The sequence below is a fragment of the Camelus bactrianus genome, chromosome 13 (genome assembly GCF_048773025.1).
Source record: "Camelus bactrianus isolate YW-2024 breed Bactrian camel chromosome 13, ASM4877302v1, whole genome shotgun sequence".
Taxonomy (NCBI): domain Eukaryota; kingdom Metazoa; phylum Chordata; class Mammalia; order Artiodactyla; family Camelidae; genus Camelus; species Camelus bactrianus.
The window spans coordinates 50,398,924-50,411,390 of record NC_133551.1 but is presented as its reverse complement, the minus strand read 5'-3'; the positions used below and the strand labels follow the sequence as shown (position 1 = coordinate 50,411,390).

The 12,467-nt window shown below is 49.0% G+C and overlaps 1 protein-coding gene and 1 non-coding gene across 2 annotated transcripts; both read right to left on the bottom strand.

Annotated features, from left to right (window-relative positions):
* Nucleotides 1-2,959: 2,959 nt before the first annotated feature.
* On the bottom strand, nucleotides 2,960-3,031 carry TRNAS-AGA (transfer RNA serine (anticodon AGA)). The gene has a single exon. It is a non-coding gene; the product is annotated as a tRNA-Ser (tRNA).
* A 3,939-nt stretch (nucleotides 3,032-6,970) lies between these two features.
* CITED4 (Cbp/p300 interacting transactivator with Glu/Asp rich carboxy-terminal domain 4) lies at nucleotides 6,971-8,388 on the bottom strand. The gene has a single exon (XM_074376719.1). The coding sequence runs from the start codon at nucleotides 8,097-8,099 to the stop codon at nucleotides 7,542-7,544; it is 558 nt and encodes a 185-aa protein (XP_074232820.1). The 5' UTR covers nucleotides 8,100-8,388; the 3' UTR covers nucleotides 6,971-7,541.
* Nucleotides 8,389-12,467: the final 4,079 nt, after the last annotated feature.

Here is a 12,467-nt window from a genome sequence, read left to right as displayed (position 1 = left end):
AACAAGAGATACCATAAATAAAGTCAAATCATTGACAACAGAATAGGAGAGAATATTTGCAAAACTGAGAAAAAACAGAGGCTTACTATTCATAATATGTAATGAGTTCATGATAATTCAATAACAAGAAGAGAAGCCAGTAGAAACACGGGCAAGGCTACAAACAAGTAATTCTTAGGAGAAGAAATACAAATAGACAATTCATCTCTTTACTGATAAAGAATAGAAATGAAATACCTTTTTTTTTGCATTTAGAAAGGTACAAATGAAGATATTGCTCATGTCCAGTGTGGTCAGTGGTGTGAGCCAACAGGCCCTCTCCCAGAGCTGGCAGGGAGGTAGGTAGGATGAGCCACTCAGGGATCTTTGGCAGCCGCTATCACAATTTTATTTGCTTATCTCTTCTAACCCAGTAATCCCCCTTGGAGGAATCCACTCTAGAGAGATGTTCCCACAGTGTTCCAGGGTAAATATACAAGGTTGCTCCATGTAGCATCATTGGTAACAGTGAAAGTTTGGAAACAAGCTAAATCTCATCAATAAGGGACTGGGTAAACAGATGATGCACAGTTGCAGCCATTACAAGGAATTTACTGACATGGAGGTTTTCCAAAATATGTAAAGTGAAAAAAAATCCAATGATAGAAAATAGTAGAATTCCACTTATGTGAAAAAGAGATGTAGATTGTATCTATAGCATATAGAACATAATGTACCCATTATATGGACGTGTGTGGGAATACTTGGGGGAGGTCTTTGACTTTTCACTTTACACTTTCTAAATTGTTTGAAAGTATTTGGCCTCAAGCATATGTTACTTTTGACTAAAAACAACGTGTTTGTTTTCAAAATAAACAAACAATGATTGGCTGAGATTCTCAGATTCCCCAGGCAGCGTAGGCCGGGTGCCCACAGGGCGTTCTGCTGCCTGAAGATGTGCCAATTTTATGGCAAAGCCTCTGGTCAGAGCTGCTCAGGGGCAAAAGAATGAGTCCCTATGGAGACCACCTTCTAACAAGCTGTGTAGGTATCCCTGACCCGTCCCAGCCACACTCCTGCTCGCTGGGGGATACATAGATTTCATGCTATTGATGTCCAACCTCCTCCTACCCTGCAAATAAGAGGCTCTTCCCAAGAGCCATGCCTGGTTTATCACGTGTCTGTCTATCCGTTGCACTGGCTGTGTGTTGTTAAGTAGGTTACTTAACCTCTCTGAGCCTTGATGGCCTAGAATAAGACCAACAGAATCAAATGAGGCCAATAACTATACCCACCTCCTGGAGTTGTGAGGACTGAAGGAGAGAGTGCACATAGAGCCTGCTGCCCCACCACGATGCTGAGGGTGCCTTGGATGTTCTCGCCCTCCTCCCTCAGTGCAGCCTCACTGCCTCCCAGCACCTGTGAGGTAACAGTGGTGGGGAATGAAGTCCTCATCCTACAGAACTTGGAGAGCTCAAATGACATGCTCAAGGTCACAAGTTCATGGCTGAGCTGGACTAGTCAGAGCTCCCGACTCTAACCCAGACACCAGCCCTGAGTCATCCTTCAGCCTCATCTCCCAGCTGAGGGCTTCACTCCAGAACTTCCTCATCCCTGTCTGAGCCACACATTGGGTGGCCAGGGGGACAATGGGAAATCAGGTTCTATCCTCAGAATCTTACAGTCTAGGGCAAAAGTCTCCCCGCCCATGCTGGTATGTGATGAAATAGGCCTTTCAAGGGTGGAAGAGGCCCTGGGGAGGGCATTTCTGGCCGAGGAAACAGCCTAGGCCAAGGTACAGAGGCATAAGAAGCATCGTGTATCAGGAGCCTGGGTGGCTGGAATTGGGGCGGCAGATGCACAGAGGCAGGCTGGGACAAGGCTCTCTCCCCCTTGTCCCTGTGATCACATTGTCTAACAATGGCTTCCGTCTGGGCCGGCACGTGTCTCTACATTGAACCCTCCAGGCTGGCCCAGATCTCAAGTCCCAAAGTGTGCAGGTCTCCTCTCTCCAGACCAGCTGCAGGGTAGAGGTCATGGCTATTCATCCCCAACTCACCCTGGCCAAGTAGTGCCATGCAGTTTGCAATGTGCTCCCAGAAACCCAATCTCATTTGAATCCTTATATACACACCCTGGAGGGTGGGATTATTCTTCCCATTGCACAGAGGAAGAAACTGAGGCTAAAAGAGGCTCAGTGATTTCATCTGCATCTCAAGGACCCAGAGTGGTAGCACCAGGTCTGGGACTGTCCTGTCATTTCATTCAGGCTCAGGTCCTTGCCCGGTGCCAGCCTGGGGAAGGGAAGGGCCCTGGATGGATGAGAGCGGGCATGCTCCCCCCATCACTTAAGGGGGTGTGTCTCAGAGGAATAATTCACTGTCTGAGTCTGTTTTCTGACCTCTGGAATGGGAATAAAACCACCTAGTGGTGTTATATACAGACTTGGGTGACAGTTAAAGGAGGGGCTGGAAGAGAAAGAGCACCTACTGGGTGCTGTTAGATCCCATCATGCCTACACACAGTAGGCACTCAGCGAGTCTGATTTAGTCCCACGGTTGGCAGAAATCCTGAGCCAGCACTTCTAACAACGGGGTGGCGTGAAGAGTTGGACAAGGATGGATTAAGGAATTCAAGAGGATTACATAGTAATCGGCTAAACAATTTAAGCTTCCTGGGAAAGACTAGGATCAGACTGCTCGTTTAATTTACTCAACAAATGACTGTCAAGCACTCAGCAGAGCTGCAATGACGGTGATAATGATGATGATGGCGGTGGTGGTGGTGGTGGTGGCGGCTCTCTATCAAGAACCTACCATGTACCACTCAGTTTAGAGTCTCATCGCTGAACCTTATAAGGTTGATATTCCTTAAAGAATTATATGTGTATACACACACACACACACACACACACACACACACACACACACACACACACATACATACACACACACACACACATATTACATATATATTTTAATGGAGGTACTGGGGATTGAACCCAGGACCTCGTGCATTCTAAGCATGTGCTCTACCACTGAGCTATACCATCTTCTCAAGGAGGCACTCTTATGTCACTCGCCTCACCCTGGTTCCCACTCCAGTGCTTGTGGTGGATGCTGTGGTGTGTTTCCAGGTCCCAACTTCCATTAAATTGTTCCCTGGGCAGCTGGGGGTGCTGCTGGCAGGCAGCTCCCCTAGGAATTGCTCAGCAGGGGAGAGCTGCTTCGCCCCCAGTCACACCACTTCCCTGAACAGTCACATTGGATGACTGATGGGGGCAGGAGTAGAAAGGGGTACAGTGGCCTACATTGGGAGGACTCTGAAGGGCTCTTCTAGCTCCAGACCTCCTCATGGGGTTGGCCAAGGCTCTTGTTGGGTCTGCCATGTAGCTTCCTCTGCTTGCTTCTGCTCTGGACCCTTCCTTCCACAGGTGCTGATTAGTGGTTCCCTAATAAAATTCTTGCAAGATAAACACCATCTCAGAGTTGGCTACTGGGGAACCCAACTGGCAACAGTGTTACTGTTGGAGTACCTCCTTCCTAGCTGGTAAAAACACAAACCTTCTTAAGACTCAAATATAAAGATATCCCCTGAAAGCCAGGGCTCAGGGATGATAAACAAGCTACATTGTTCTAAACACCGTGTGGGAATTTATTTAATCTCCACTGCAGCTCTAGAAGAGAGGTACTATTAACATCTCCATTTTGTAGATGAGTTGAAGAGAAGTCATTTTTCTTGGAAAAAAATGACTTGGTAGTGAAATCCAGTCAACCAAAAGATGATTCAAAATAATGAACTTCAGCCTGGGGAAACGTTCATATGAAAAGGAGAAAAGAAGATGGAATAATGTCTTGTCTGTGTGATGACTCATTTCTCAACACCGAGGGAACTTGATTCCCAACCCCAAAGACCCAGCCCAGGTAGGAGAGTGAAATCCACAGGAATAGGGGGCTAGGCAGCAGGTTACTTTGGGAGGTAGCCTCAGGAGGAGGTGAGAAATACCTACTGGAACCACAGGAGGCTGGTTGGATAATTGTAGGAGACCCAAGACTCAGAAGGTAAGGTGACTCACTGGAGGTTAGGCAGCTAGTAGGAGCTGCTTCTGGAAAGGCTATTAGACTATAAGCCTCTACATCCTGGCAAGAAGAACACTCCATCCAAAAGGAGAAGCCTCCTACACTGCTGGTGGGAATGCAGTTTGGTGCAGCCACTGTGGAAAACAGTATGGAGATTCCTCAAAAGACTAGGAATAGACTTACTGTATGACCCAGGAATCCCACTCCTGGGCATACATCCAGAAGGAACCCTACTTCAGGATGACACCTGCACCCCAATGGTCATAGCAGCACTATTTACAATAACCAAGACATGAAGACAGCCTAAATGTCCATCAACGGATGACTGGATAAAGAAGATGTGGTATATTTATACAATGGAATACTACTCAGCCATAAAAACAGACAACATAATGCTGTTTGCAGCAACATGGATGCTCCTGGAGAATGTCATTCTAAGTGAAGTAAGCCGGAAAGAGAAAGAAAAATACCGTATGAGATCACTCATATGTGGAATCTAAAAAAAAAACAAAAGCAAAAAAAGAAAAAAACCACACAAACAAAGCATAAATACAAAACAGAAATAGACTCATAGACATAGAATACAAACTTGTGGTTGCCAAGGGGGCGGAGGGTGGGAAGGGATAGACTGCGATTTCAAAATTGTAGAATAGATAAACAAGATTATACTGTATAGCACAGGGAAATAGATACAAGATTTTATGGTAGCTCACGGAGAAAAAAATGTGACAATGAATATATATATGTTCATGTATAACTGAAAAATTGTGCTCTACACTGGAATTTGATACAACATTGTAAAATGATTATAAATCAATAAAAAATGTTTTAAAAAGTTGAAATAAGAAAGAGGAATGTTATACAGAATGAAAAGGATCATGTAATTTGTACTAATGAGTTTAGATTTTATTTTATGGGTAATGAGGAATTATTAAATAAATTTAACTGATGAAGTAAAAAAAAAAAAAAAGATAAACACTCCATCCTACCCTTCAGCTGGGCGGGTCAGAATGCTGCGAAGAGTGTCAAGGATTTGGGGATCCAGGTGGTGGACTGCCCTAGACTTACCTTCTCCTCTGTCAATCTGTCTGCTGTCCAGTTGGTCAGCAGCCCCTCTGAGAGGAATGGAGGAGCACTGAAAATAGCTCAGGAGCTGGACCACATTTTCTACCCTTTCTTAACTCTAGGAAGAGTCCAGTGTTGGGTTTTCATTGTAACCATTTCCATATGGAGAGCACTTCAGAGCTTACCGCTTATCATCCTGTCTCTGAATTTGCTCCCCACTTACTGTGAGGCTTATTGTCTTGCAAAATAGCAGGGCAGGGTTCTTAACCTTATTTTACTGGTGGAGAAACTGAGGTTTGAGAGAAGGAAATCAGGGTGGGGTCCAGAACAGGGCCAGACCATCCCATCCCAATCCAGCCCTTTTGTATTTATCTGTGGCCTGGTATCTTGGGCAAAGTGGGGCCAACACTGGCTGTTTTGAGCCCAGAACTCAGTCCAGTCCCTTCCCAGAAGCCTCTCTGCCCTTCCTCACCATCCTGTAGCAGAACACCCCCATTATCTTAGGGGAGACGTTCATTCATTTGCCAAACACCTCTGTTGCCCATTTCATGCCTGTCCTGGTGGCTCCAGAGCTGGTGCAGACAGTGTGCCCTGGGTGAGCTCCCAGGCTGGAGTGAGAGTCATGTCAACCAGCTTGGCATGAGGGTGAAGTCCAACCACTGGGGACAAAAACTCAGCTCCATGTTCCTCTCCACAGAGTCTCTGGAATTCTTTCTCTCCTCTCCAGCCCCACTGCCCTGCCCTCAGTCTCTCCTCCTTGTCTTCCATCTGTCTCTTCTTGCCTTCCTCCCACACTCCTGAAGCACCTAGGGATGCTTCCAGAGTCAACAGCAGAGGGTGACCAGGAGCTCACACTGGTGATCAGGTCTGAGGCCAAGTCCTGCCAGGCCTGGGTAAGCGCCACATCCCTCATCTGTAGATCTGGGACTGTGCCTACCTCCCAAAGTTCCCATAAAGCCAATAGATCTTTGTTGTCCCTTCTCGAGACCTCAAGCCTTCCTGGACAGGCCCTGTACTTACATGCCTCCCTGCCTTTGAATGGGCTCTTCACTTGCGTGCCATCTTCTCCAAGTCCTAAAGAAGTATTCAGCATTAAGGCTCTGCTCACCACATCAAATGTCACCTCCCTGAAGCCTGAACTGACCCGACCCCCAACCATGAGCTAACTTCCTCCTCTGGGTTTGCCCACTGGGCAACACTGCCTATTCTCTAGTCCTCATCCCAATCTTCCTTGTACCAAGATGAGTTGATTTCTGGGTCTGTCACCCCCTTCTCCCACCTGGACTCTAATTCTTTGAAGGCACGATTATTATTGTAGAATAATCATTATTATCACTTACTGAGGGCTGCCTAGGTGTCTGGCACTGTGCTAAAGTCCTCACATTGCATTTGTCCTCACAACCACCTAAGATCGGGACCACCTGTCTCTAAGGAAATGGCCTCAGAAATTTAACTGGATGGTACCTTGGACAAGGGAGAGAGCCCTGGTTCAAAGCCAGGGTTGTCTGAATCCTAGGGTACACCCAGCTCCCCTCTGGCCTCCATATGCTGAGCAAACAGTGAGGACAGCACCTCCAGGCTCCCTTCATCCCTCCCAGGAGTGGGGAAGTCTGTCTTTAGTGCCCTTCGGTTACCTTGCCACCCAGTGGTGGCAGCCTCTGCCTTCCAGATTATGACATAACAATTGCACAACTCACAGATATTTTCGAAAGAAACTGTCAGTTTCCTCTCCTGGTCCCTTGCCAGGGGCTGTGGCCTCCATCCTACCCAGGGCCCCCAACAGCCGGGACTCTAGAAGCCAAATATAGTCAAGGGTTGGGGTGATAAGGAAATGAAAACGCCAGACGGGAAAGTGACCCAGTTTTATTTCGGTTTTGGAGGCCAGATTGGGCATTGCTCCACTCCGCAGGGGTGAGGGCTGTACCGTCTGCCCCTCCCCAGGGCGGGAGACCCAGAGACCTCAGGGCCCAGGCAGCAAGGGTGGGGGCCCAGGCAGCAAGGGTAGGGGCCCGGCGGGTGGGCGGCTGCAGGGACCCAGTGACCACAGTGGGTTGCACAAGGAGAGGAGGAATCAGGCAGAGGCCTGGAATGGCTCAGATTGGGGGTTGGGGTGGGGGAGAGTCCAAGAGGAGAAGATACACAATCCAAGAACGGATTCGGGGAGTCCGAAAAGAGGGTCCAATCCCCTTCACTTTACCGCTGAGGCTCTGGGTCAGAGAGATGAACGCAAACTGTCATCCTGCAGGAGGCAGGGCCTGGAGTGAGGGCAGGCGTCCTGGCCCGGCGTCGGCTCCGTGCACTAACCTGCTGCCTCCACCCTCACGGAGGGTGCGTGCGAGGTCCAGGCGCTGGGTGCGGAGTCCTGCGGGCAGGCTGGCCCCCTTTTCTCGGGCACGCCAGGCAGGCCCCCGGCGGCGCTTAGCAGCTCACAGAGCCGGCGGGCGGCGCCGACCCCAAGTCCGAGAAGCAGTCGAACTCGCTCTGGCCCAGGAAGAGCTCGGGCAGCTCGCGCACGCGGTGCAACCCGAGCTCCAGCTCCAGAGACGTCAGAGCCTCCTCGTCGATGAGTTCGGCGTCCATGCTGCCCAGGGCGTGCGCAGGCGGTGGCGGTGTTGGGGCCCGGGCGCCAGGCGCAGGCTGCGGGACGGGGACTCCTCCCAGGGCGCCGGGGGCTCCGATCGCGCGGCTCGGGTACAGCGTCGCCACGGGCTGCAGGTGCGCGCTGCCGGCGGCCGGCGGCGGCACCGCTGGGAAGGGCTGGAAGGCGGGCGGCGGCCCGAAGGCCCCGTAAGCCAGGGCCCCCGGTGGGGGCGGTGGCGGGCCCAGCGGAGCCCCCCGCGGCCGCAAACCGCTGTCCAGGCCGAGGCCCGAGTACGGCTGTAGCGTCCGAAGCGCGTGAGGGCCATGGGCGGGCGCGGCGGGAGGCGGCCTCGGCACCAGGCGATAGCCTTCAGCAAGCATCAGGTGGTCGGCCATGACGGCGGGCCGGCTGCCGGCGGCGGCGGCGGCGGCGGCGGCGGCGGCGGACCGATGGTCAGCACAGGCGTCCCCTGCTCCCGGCCAGTTGTTTCTCTGCGGCGAGGGATTCCGGCCCCGAGCCCAGTGGGCCAAAGGAAAACCGAACCTGACCCGTGCTCCTGCGCAGCCCAAGACACACCGAACTCAGAGCTCCCGCACGCCCGAGCTCAGGGCGTCAATAATCCTGCACATCTACCCACCAGGTCGGAATGCTAGACCTTCGCGCCGCGCCCCCGGACTTCGCTCCTTCTTATACCCAGAGGAGGGGCTACCCCGGCCCCGGACGTTCATTGGCTGGATGAGAAGCTCCTGGGCGGGTCGCACCGCGCCTCAGGAGGCCTCAGTCCCGCCCCTCTTGTCTGAGCTCCGCCCTTTGGACCCCAGGCGTCACGGCGGGCTTTTGAGAGCTGTCCGGAAACGCGGTGTTTGGCACTTTTCAAACGGCCTGGTCTGGCTGCCCTAGGCTCAGTCTGACTGCCCGAGACGTGGGCTGGTTGGGACCAGGCTTAAACTGACCAGAAGATAGGGTGGGAGGGCCAGAGGTTTAGGCCCCCAGAACTGTAGGATAACCAGCCCAACTTCTTTTTAACAACCTTTTAATTTCCAGATTAAGAAAGCTGGCAAGTCTCCCTGGCAGAAGGGATTTCCTGGGAACACACAGCAAAGCTTTGACAGAAGCTAGATTCGAACCCAGGCCTTCTGATTGCCACCTCTACACAGGGTATGGGCACCTTAGTGGTGCAGGGTCCCGCAGAAGGTCTGCTGCCTGTCATCACAATCCCAGGAGAGCCAGTTGCTCCTCCCCCGGCTCTCACTCGCTTGTCTGTGGAAGCATGTACAGAGTTGTTATTAAAGTAATTTATGGGCATGCCTCCTGAAGGACTTGTTCATCTTCGTGTCCTCAGCACTTGGCCCAGAGCCTGGCCCAGAGCAGACTTTCAATAAAAGTTGGGTGAATGAACACATGATCAAACGAATTGCAACTCATTCCGCTGATCTTCAGTTTCTTCATCTATAAAATGAGGACAACAGCAGCACCAACCCCACCAAGTTTTTGTGAGGGTTAAATGAGGTGATGTGTACACAGTGCTTGGCGCATAGTAGGTGCTCAAAAATGTACCTCGAATGAATGAAAGGCTGGATTTAATTTTATCCCTAGAGACTTTCTGAGTGGGGCATGTTGCATTTTCCCTTGATAACAATTGTTATAACTTGGATGTTTAGAGAGCTATACACTCTACAAACATCTTATTGGGGGGCAGGGCAAGGATTATCAGCCCCATTTTGCAGATAAGACTGAGGCACACAAAAGGAAAGTGACTGCTGTGGGGTCATACACCACCAGAGTCAGCAAGTGAAATTCTGTGTCCTTAGAGCAGCTGGAGACAGGAGGCCAGGTGGCCAAGAGATAACCTTCCTGAACCTTGCCCTCCATCTGTTTGCCACTCTGCCCTCCCCTCCCCCAGTAGTGTCCTTGGGATTTCCTGGAACTTGGGTTTATCCAGTTTGTGCAGAAGGGAGAACCCTAGCGTGAGAGGCCAGAGGCCCGAGTTCTAATCATATCTCTACCACTCGCAGGCAATATGACTGTTGGGTGTTGGGAGGGGGTGTAACTTTGTTCCCCAGGGCCTCAGCTTTCTACTCAGTGAAAGAAAGATTGCAGTCCCTGCCCTGTCACCAGAGAGCTTGTGAGAAGGTCACAAGTGACCGTGGATGTGGTTACATTTTTTGCCAAGTGTAAAAGCTGCACACCGAATTGATTCTCCTGAGTCTCCAATAGAGGCTTCACACAGGAATTTTTAAAACTCTCTACACCTCAGACTCACCTGGAGGGGTGGGGGAGAGGGGAAAGGGGAGGCTTTGAAAAATACCAAATATCTGGTGCCACTCAAACCCCCTGAGTCAGATTCTCTGAGGGTATTTTGAACCATAAATTTGTATGTTTAGAAAGCAACCATGCCATTCTGACAGAGCTGTCTAAGGACGCCAACATCTGGGAGCCACTGTGCCACTGAACAGTTTTCCTTTAAAAAAAAAAGTGTATGTGTGTGTGAATAATGTTTAAAAATGTCTTTAATTTAGTCAACAAATTTTTACTGAGCACCTATTTTATACCAGGTATTGATCGATTAGTGATATTTTTAAGCTTTGGGGCTGAAATAAGGCTTTGAGAATCTAGTGAAAGCTACTGACTGTGAAAATTAATAAAGAGAAAACTCACTAACGTGGAGTTGCAAGGCCAGGAGGGGGAGATCTCATGAAGGTACTACTTGGCATCACTTGGCATGAGTACAGATCGCAGTAGGAAGAGATCTACCTTGCATTCTCCAGCAGGAAGTGACACTACTTTTCAGCAGAGGAAGAAAGATTTTTGTCCCCTGGCAGCAGCTCAGCCAACGAGAGACTGTCACAAGTCAGCCAATGGAAAGTCATTATACTTCAAATTCCCAGTTTCCTCCGAGGAACTTTTTATTTGTAACAGCCCCTCCCAACTTCCCCTTCTCCTCTATAAAAGAGTTTCCTCTCTTTTGCTTTACCAGGACTTGCACGTGGTTCACCATAGCTGTAAGACCCAAATTGCAATTCTTTGTTGCTCCTGAATACACCTGTTTTGCTGGTAAAATAACTGGCTGTTTTATTGTTTTAGGTTAGCACCACAAACATCATGATTACAAACTATTGCATATAAATTAGGTGGGTTAGCAGATCTCTGAGGGATCCATAAGGTCCTCAGGGGCTCATGGGGTCAGGGTTAGAACCACTTTTAGGTACTTGGGGACATACAGTTAACAAACTATGTAAAATAATTATCCACATGTTAGAAAGTGGTAGGTACTATGGAAAAAAAGGAAAAACAAAGTTAGGAGGAGTCTGGAGGTGCAGGAGGGCAGCTTGCAGTATTGCACAGAATTGACAGGGTAGGCATCACTGAGACCATGAAGTATGAGCAAAGCTTTGAAGGAGGAGAGGGCAGTGGCCACATGGTGTCTGATGCAAAAGTGGTCCCAGCAGAGGAGACAACTGGAGCGTGCTGTTCAAACTACAGTGCCAGGGACCAAGGCATCAGCATCACCAGGGACCTTGTAGAAAATTCACATTTTGGGGCCCCACTCCAGACCTGAATCAGTTTATGAATCAGAAACTGGGCTGGCTTTATGGAAAACAGTATGAAATTTCTTCAAAAGACTAAAAATAGACTTACTACTCCTGGGCAAGTATCCAGAGGGGACTTTAATTCAAAAAGATACATGCACCCCAATGTTCATAGCAGCACTATTTACAATAGCCAAGACATGGAAGCAACCTAAATGTCCATTGACAGATGACTGGATAAAGAAGATGTGGTATATTTATACAATGGAATACTACTTAGCCATAAAAAGAATAAAATAATGCCATTTGCAGCAACATGGATGGACCTGGAGAATGTCATTCTAAATGAAGTAAGTCAGAAAGAGAAAGAAAAATACCATGTGACATTACTTATATGTGGACTCTGAAAAAAAAAAAAGACAAATGAACTTATTTACAAAAGAGAAACAGACTCACAGACATAGAAAACAAACTATGGTTACCAGGGGAGGAAGGGTGGGAAGGAATAAATTGGGAGTTTGAGATTTGCAGATACTAACTACTATATATAAAATAGATGAATAACAAGTTTATACTGTATAGCACAGGGAACCATATTCAACACCTTATAGTAACCTATAATGAAAAATAATATGAAAATGAATATATGTATGTATATGTATGACTGAACTATTATGCTGTACACCAGAAATTGAGACAACATTGTAAACTGACTATACTTCAACAAAAAAAGAAAAAGGAAAAAGAAACTGGGCTGGGGCCCAGCCACCTGCATTTTAATCAGCCCTGCAGGTGATTCTGAGCCCCTGGTTTATGGTAAAGTCTTGAGGCAGGTGAGAGTTCTGTGAGAGGGAATGTGGCTAAAGCAGAGAGAACTTGGGGTGGAGGGAGGTCAGAGGGAGAAACAGAAGAAGATCATGTGAGGCCTTGTAAGGGCCCTGTTTGGCCCTGTAGGGACTTTGGCAGAGGAGTGACGTGATCTAACTTACACTGTGAAAGCACTGCCCTGGTTGAACCTCATTTGTTCCTAGCATTGCCATAAACTGCTTCCTTGCTCTGTCTGGGACTGCCCAGGCACACTGGCTTCTCAGGACTCCTGCTGTTCCCTCTGCCTGGAATGCTCTTCCCTCAGACATACACATGATTGACTCCTTTGCTTGCTTCTGATCTCCTTCTAAAAGTCACCCCCTCAGAGAGAACTTCTCTGATCACCCTCCATCCCTCTTTATTTCC

Bases quoted from the DNA above. Each gene is read 5' to 3' on its own strand.
- CITED4 (XM_074376719.1), bottom strand. From the start codon at position 8,099: ATGGCCGACCACCTGATGCTTGCTGAAGGCTATCGCCTGGTGCCGAGG.